Source organism: Pygoscelis adeliae, unplaced genomic scaffold, assembly GCF_000699105.1.
Source record: "Pygoscelis adeliae isolate BGI_AS28 unplaced genomic scaffold, ASM69910v1 Scaffold291, whole genome shotgun sequence".
Taxonomy (NCBI): Eukaryota; Metazoa; Chordata; class Aves; order Sphenisciformes; family Spheniscidae; genus Pygoscelis; species Pygoscelis adeliae.
In genome coordinates this window covers 827,203-834,206 of record NW_008824063.1, presented here as the reverse complement: position 1 = coordinate 834,206, position 7,004 = coordinate 827,203, and the positions used below count along the sequence as shown (strand labels likewise).

Below are 7,004 nucleotides of genomic sequence, written 5' to 3'. Positions count from 1 at the left end.
CTAAAACCACTGTTTTATAGGCTGAGACTTGTGGGCATGTTTTTCCGTAGATTTTGTTCCATTTAGGGGGAAAAAAAAGTAGTCAAATTCTGTTGCTGGTATTTTTTGTAAAGTTGTTACACTTGTATTGCTGTTCAGTTAAAGTGTTTGATAAGCAGAATGTGGCTGAGAGCGGTGTATATTGAGTATTAACTCATCTGTCAAAAATTTAATCCACTGCTGAATAGCACAGAAAATTCAGTGTTTTCTAGTAATGTCATTTAACATGCAGATACCGATACAAAGGCTTGCCTGGTGCTGACACCTTGGAAGGGCTAATCCTTGGTGTATAATACACAGCTAGAGTAGATTTGTGATTACACGGTAAATAGCGTGGTATTGGAAGCCTCAGAGGAAGAAATCTCTTGGTTTATGGCCATCGATGTGTCTATGTAGCTTGGGGCAGCCTCGTTTCCACGTAGGCTGCCGCACGCTGCGGTGGTGTGGGAAATGGTAGAGGGCTGGAAATCTGAGTGTATGATTGGAAAGGCTTATATATTGGTGTATATACTTCAGAGGAATGTATAAATACTATGGGGGTGTTTAATGCTAAACTCTGCTTAGGAATACTATGGCCAGTGTGTATCGTGGGGGTGTTTTGTTAGTTTTCAAACTGCTTTTTCAGCTAGCAGGCAGCATGTTGACAGATGTTTCTAGTCAGCAGTTACACATTTCAGATGGGCCAGAACTATAGTAATACCGTTATTATATAACTGTATTATATATACAGGTAAACTTTATGCCTTCCTGGATTTTCACGGTGTTATAATTGCTTTTTCAGGAGTACAGGTCTTCCTCCTAAGATATTAAATAATCAAATTCCTTAATCTAAAAAAAAAAAAAACCTCTTCAGATATGCTAAGTGGTATTTTCACGCTGTGCCTGTAAATGTAATTCTGCGATGTTATGTTGTTAGACTGCCATAAAGAAGAATAACCCCAGGAAGTACCTCCGCAGCGTAGGAGATGGAGAGACCGTGGAGTTTGATGTGGTTGAGGGAGAAAAGGTAAACACATCTCTCGGGTGTTAGAGTATGCGCGGAAAACGTGGTCTGCAGGCTTTGGTGTGGTGCCTGTGGTTTGAGTTGATGCCTGATGACATCCAAGGAGATGAATGGTTTTTCATTGCTTTACAATGTGGATGTAAATAATTGTTCAGTACTAAATTATATTATGCTATAACTGAAATTATGCTGACCGTTTACCTACCTAACGCTCTCCCCGCTCTTTAGGGTGCGGAGGCAGCTAATGTGACAGGTCCTGGTGGAGTTCCAGTGCAAGGCAGTAAATACGCAGCAGACCGTAACCATTACAGACGATATCCACGTCGTAGGGGTCCTCCACGCAACTACCAGCAAAACTACCAGAATAGTGAGAGTGGGGAAAAGAACGAAGGAGCAGAGAACATACCAGAAGGTCAAGCCCAGCAACGCCGTCCCTATCGCAGGCGGCGGTACCCACCTTACTATATGCGTAGGCCCTACGGGCGTCGACCACAATATTCCAACCCTCCCGTGCAGGGAGAGATAGTGGAGGTAACACTTGCTTAAAGTGTGATGCTAAACTGGCTTGATTGTTTTGGAGCAGGGTGATGGGACGCAGCTTTTTGTGGATACTCAAGATGTTTTTGGTAAGGTTTGGCAGTGAGATGAAACAGTGGAGCAGATGTCGATAAGCTGAAGCTCTTAACGTCACAGCTTTTAAAAAACAGTGTGTGTTTGAATTTGTGTTGACTTCCTATGTGATTAACTGGAAGAAACACAAATTCTAATGGTGCGTACTCTTGCGCCCTAGGACCTCTGCCCACCTCGTCGTACGCCTCAGACTTAGCCTGACAGCCCCCCTTACAGCCATCTTCCTCAGGCTTGGCTGGTTGTGGCGTTAATAGGCTTTTGCATGTGGTTTGCATGATGGTTTCTTGCCTAATGTCTTCCAGGGTGCTGACAACCAGGGTGCAGGAGAACAAGGCAGACCAGTCAGGCAGAACATGTATCGAGGTTATAGACCACGATTTCGCAGGTATGCTGCAGATCAACTTTTTTTTTTAACCTTGCCTTGTAGCAACAGAGACGGAACATGGCGATGGTCAGATGCTGCATTGTTAAAGCCTAGCTTGACTTTCAGGGGTCCTCCTCGTCAAAGACAGCCTAGAGAGGATGGGAACGAAGAAGATAAAGAGAACCAAGGGGATGAGACCCAAAGTCAGCAGCCACCTCAACGTCGGTACCGTCGTAACTTCAACTACCGACGCAGACGCCCAGAGAACCCTAAACCACAAGATGGCAAAGAGACGAAGACAGCCGAACCACCAGCTGAGAACACGTCCGCTCCCGAGGCCGAGCAGGGCGGGGCTGAGTAAATACCGGCTTACCATCTCTACCATCATCCGGGTGCGTGTCGGGAGGTTCTTGAGGATATAATTTGACGACCGACTCTTTTTTTTTCTTTTGTTGCTTCCCTTTAATTTTTGCCTTAAAAGGTTTGGACTGTTCTTGCTCATGCGTGTTGTAACCAAACTGGCAGCACTTGTGAGCAAACAAAACCGTGAGGTTTTGCTGTACAAATGTTGATTAATTGGGAGGACTCCGTTACCAGGCTTTAATTTTCATTGGTGGAGTCACTGCCTAGAATACTGTTAATCTTAAAATCTTGGCTGTGCTCAGTAGTTCAGGCTTACAGCAGTCTTTGTCCACCCAGAAACAGAAATTCCAGCGGTGCTGGTATGGTGACTTGACGGTAGCTAGGAGAAACAGGTACTGGGATTTACTCAGCTCTAAGTGTCTGAGCTTCTATCCGAAAGGGATAGTGAATAGCGTTAAGACCTCTAGGCATTAATTTCTAGAAAGTTGATGCAGAATTTGCAGGAGGGTCTCAGTAGCAGCTCTTTATCTAAACAAAGTGCTGGAAAAACCGGTAGAGATGGTCCTTTTTATGGTGCGTCCGGGGTGCCTGTGGCTGAAGTACTGCAGTACTGGTGCGGCTTGCTGCTTGGGGGGATTGCGTAAAGGTTGATGTTAAAACATTGTTTTTGTTGCAAGGTAGACTGGCTGTGGTTTGGCGCTTGTTTGGGGCTGTCTTCTGATGGACGGTTCTGCTAACTTGGGAATGTCTTCATTGCTAGGCCTCTTCCTACTTGTTCCGCTTTTTTTTCTGGCGCCTTCCTTGTTTTTTCTTCCTTTCTGTGTTTTCCTCTCTCACCAGTGTTCTCATCCCATTCCTGTTGCGTCTCGCTCATCGCTCGTTGCCTGGAGGGCAGGCAAATGGAAAGACGCGTTTAGGCTCTGGTGGGAGCGGTAATGAGTGGTCACGTTAACGGGATGAACAGGGAAGGCAGGAGTTGGGCGCGGACAGTAGCTTGGTGTCGTCATCAGCCGCAGACCTCTCCCGGCTGTGAGAGCTTGGGGACTTGTTCTTCAAGGGCCGGGATGCTGCTGGGTTTGTCGTGCAGATGGATTACTTGGTACCTCTTCAAGCCTTGCTGCAGTGTTTTCTGGGCGCTTGATGTGAACCTTCGTTTTATCCTGGTGTTCGTCTTAATGGTTAACACCCGCTGGACGAATTCTTAATATCATGGGGCTTCAGAGAAACCCCAAGATGACACTTGGTTGCTCTTCCTGTCTATTGATAGTATTGGAGAATGTAAATTGTGGCTTCTGTGGTCTGGGCAGTGGCTTACTGATGCCGCGCTGCCTCTGTTAAGCACCGGTAGAAATCTGCTCTTCAGCCGTCTCCTGAAGATCTTAAGTTGTCCTCGTGCCTTCCCAGGGGCTGGCTCGGAGTTTCCCAGCTACGTTTCCAGGCCTGGTCCTGCAGCGCAGAGCTGCGTGTGTCTGCAGAGCCTGGTGTGGGCAGCTCTCCCCGGGAGGCTGCCACCAAACAGGCTGAAGCAGGAGGCCAGTGCGGGGAGAAGTGCAGAGGGGGATTCCTTTGTGTTTAAATTTAGCGTCTTCTCTTCCTGGAGTCCCCTGCACTCGTTTTGCATGGAAGATGGCAGTTTTGGTCACTGAAAGCGGGCTGATGGTGGGAGCGTAGTGGGCTGATTAACGAGCTGTAGTTGGTAAGGTTTTTTCCTGCGTGTATGAAAGTTAGCTCAGTGAGAATTTGTGAACTGCAGGTGAGTCTTGGTAGACAAAACAGCACTGTAATGCTCTGACACCTGCCTGACCATCCTTTTTTTTTTCTCTTTTTCAGTTTAGTCATCAAAGAAAAGACTTAAGAAATGAAGAAGAAAAGAAAATGAAATTCCAGCAATAAGAAATGAACAAAAGAATTGGAACTGAAGACCTTAAGTGCTTGCTTTTTGCTGTTGACCAGATTACTAGAACTATCTGCATTATCTATGCAGCATGGGGTTTTTATTATTTTTACCTAAAGAAGTCTCCTTTTGGAAACGATAAACACGTTTTTTAAAAGCCTGTTTTTTCTCAATATACCTTTAAAGGTTTTTAAATTGTTTCATATCTGGTCAAGTTGAGATTTTTAAGAACCTCATTTTTAATTTGTATGAAATATACACCTGATTTTTTCAAGTCAAACTGCAAGCATCTGTTAATAAAGGTCTTAAAGAATTACCTTGTGTGCTTGTCGTTTTAAACCCAGTTTTGTATGAAAGGTTTTAAGTGCTCGTAAAAGGTTTGGGGAGAAAAATGACTGCTCTGTTTCTTCAGCATACAGGCTGTTGGAGTAAAACACAAAAACACTTTAAAAAAAAAAAAGTAATTGAGCCCTGCTGCAACTGGGTGGAAAGGCGCGAAGAGGGCAGGTGTCGGTCCGGTGCATTTCCAAGAGCTGTTTGCTGGAGCAGCTCAGCTGTGTCCCCGCTGGAATACGGCTGTCACAAAACCGAGGTGGTGTGAGGGTGCTTCAAAAAGGGGGGAAAACCAAACTGCAGACGCCAAAACTTGTCATTGGAGATGTGCAGAGCACGGCTGCTCTTGACTTCTTACAACACAGCTGTGACGTCTCTACAGCTGAGTCACTGCGAGGGTTGCTGGTGTCTTGCTCCTGGTGTGCGGGAAGGGGAATCCGGGGAAAACCAGGGGAAAATGCAGGTTCCCAGCTGGGTTTGGAATCCAGAGCCTCCAACAGCAGCCGCGTGCGTGCGTGGGCTTGGCTTAGCCGTCGCGCTCGGCTCCGTGTGGGCTGCTTTGCCTCTGGGTAGGCGTCGGAGAGCCCAGACTGCTGCCTGGAAGCCTTTTCGGGTGGTGACAGGCTCCTTGTGTCCCTGCGGTGACTAACCACCCAGCCTGCTGTCGCGCGGGGTTGAAGGAGCGCAGAAAGGGAGCTGCACCTTGCGGCAAAACTGGCTCTCGCTGAGCTTTGACCTCGCGGTGAGGGCCGGGAGAGCGTGGCGGGGCTGCTCCACCCGCCTCGGAGCTGTTAATTCTGCTTGCTCAGCCCCGCAGCCCGTGGTGCTGTGCTCTAACAACACCAGTTATAAATTACCGCTAAGGAATGTGACTGGTTGTCCGAGGGCAGCTTTTGAGAGCTTTCCTTTCTGTGCACTAACGAGCTCTACGCCTGTACCATGCAAATGCTTGCTCTTTTTAATTGTCTCCCTGTGTGCTCCAGTGCCAGCCACTAAGGGCCCCGTGCTTTATCTCTAGATACCGTCTAACACGCTTCTGACTGCCCATCCCCTAGATGTGTCAGCTGTAAGCTGTCCAACCTTTGGACCGCAGACGTCCTGCTGTTTAACAGCAAACTGTCAGTCGCGCTCTTTATTTCTGTCACGCAGCTTTAGTGACCGCGTTTCTCCGTTTTTCAGGTCCCTGTGGCGCTGCTTTAACCTATGCTAATGCTGACGGACCTGCTCCCGTGCTGCAGGACACAGCAGTTGGCCAGTGCCGTTTCTGCGTCGCACCCAACAGCGGGAGCTGCAGTAAAGCAAGAGGTTTGCTGCCTTTCGGCTTCGTGTGAGATTAGGAAGGGTGTCCCCGCCTTCCCTGGGGACAGACGGCTTGGGAGGAGCCTTGCAACTCTTCTGGTTCAGGGTGTAGGTGTGTTCTGCAGCCTGCCTCCGCTACAGAAGCGCTGCTGCGAGTCTCTTCTTGCACCTTCCCGTTGCAGGGACTGTCTGTAGCCCTGCGGCAGCGTCTGCTCAGGCCAGGCGCTTGGTCTGCTGCCGTTCGGGGTCACAAAGCCCCTACCAGGGAGCTTTCTGCCCGGCTTCCCTGCGCTGCGCTGGTTTCTGCGTGCTAACCTTTGGGTGAGAAGTAAGGGATAAGGGCCAAGACTAAGCAGTCGGTAATTGCCGGGAGGGTGGTGGTGGTGGTTTTGGGTTCTGGTTTGTTTTCATAATGGTTTGCAAGTGAAGAAGGATAATAATTCACTTGGAAACCAGAATTCCCTTTTCGTGTGGACTTAAAAACCCGGCTTTGCAGGTAGAGCACCTCCATTAGGCTTCAGACTGACTCACCTCCTTGTGCCTGACACGTCTGGCTACAGAGTTCCTCCACTGATAACCCCACGATAACAACAAACGCTCCAGGCTACTAGCTTTACCCGGTTTTTAAATGCAAACCTTGTGCCGCCAAATTTCTGAGCGCAGGGGCGGTTTCCAGCAGGCTGGTGCGCGAGTGATCAGGGCCACCAGCCAAACGGAGTCAGTGTTGCTCTGCGCAGAAAAGGCTTTCCGCTAAATTCCTCTGAAGCAGCGGAGGAGCTCCTTTGCCTCTAGTGTCCCAACAGCTTCCCTAGGGGTCTTGGGGACATCTTTTCTTAAAGCCACGCTTTTCTGGGGTTTGTTTTTGTGAAACCTGGCTGGAAGTGGGGAAAAAAGCCTCCTCTGTGGGTGACTTCTGCAGCACCCTTGCTTTTTTGCAGCCACTGATGCTACAGCTCTCGCAGACCCTGCAATCGGAGCCTTAAAGCAATCGCAGAGATGTCGCAGTATAGGTGATGGTGCTTTAATGGGGGTCAGGCTGGGGGGGCAGAGCATCCCACAGCGGGGCCGGGTGCGGGAGG

The 7,004-nt window shown here is 48.6% G+C and overlaps 1 protein-coding gene across 1 annotated transcript in view; it reads left to right on the top strand.

The window, feature by feature from the left end:
• YBX1 (Y box binding protein 1) overlaps window positions 1-4,609 on the top strand; it is a 6,008-nt gene extending 1,399 nt beyond the window's left edge. Inside the window, 8 exon segments of the mRNA XM_009334130.1 lie at window positions 956-1,045; window positions 1,271-1,363; window positions 1,365-1,401; window positions 1,404-1,573; window positions 1,975-2,057; window positions 2,163-2,382; window positions 2,384-2,428; window positions 4,230-4,609. Of these exon segments, the coding sequence (XP_009332405.1) occupies window positions 956-1,045; window positions 1,271-1,363; window positions 1,365-1,401; window positions 1,404-1,573; window positions 1,975-2,057; window positions 2,163-2,382; window positions 2,384-2,428; window positions 4,230-4,292 (801 nt within the window). The 3' untranslated portion in view covers window positions 4,293-4,609.
• The last annotated feature ends 2,395 nt before the right edge of the window (window positions 4,610-7,004 follow it).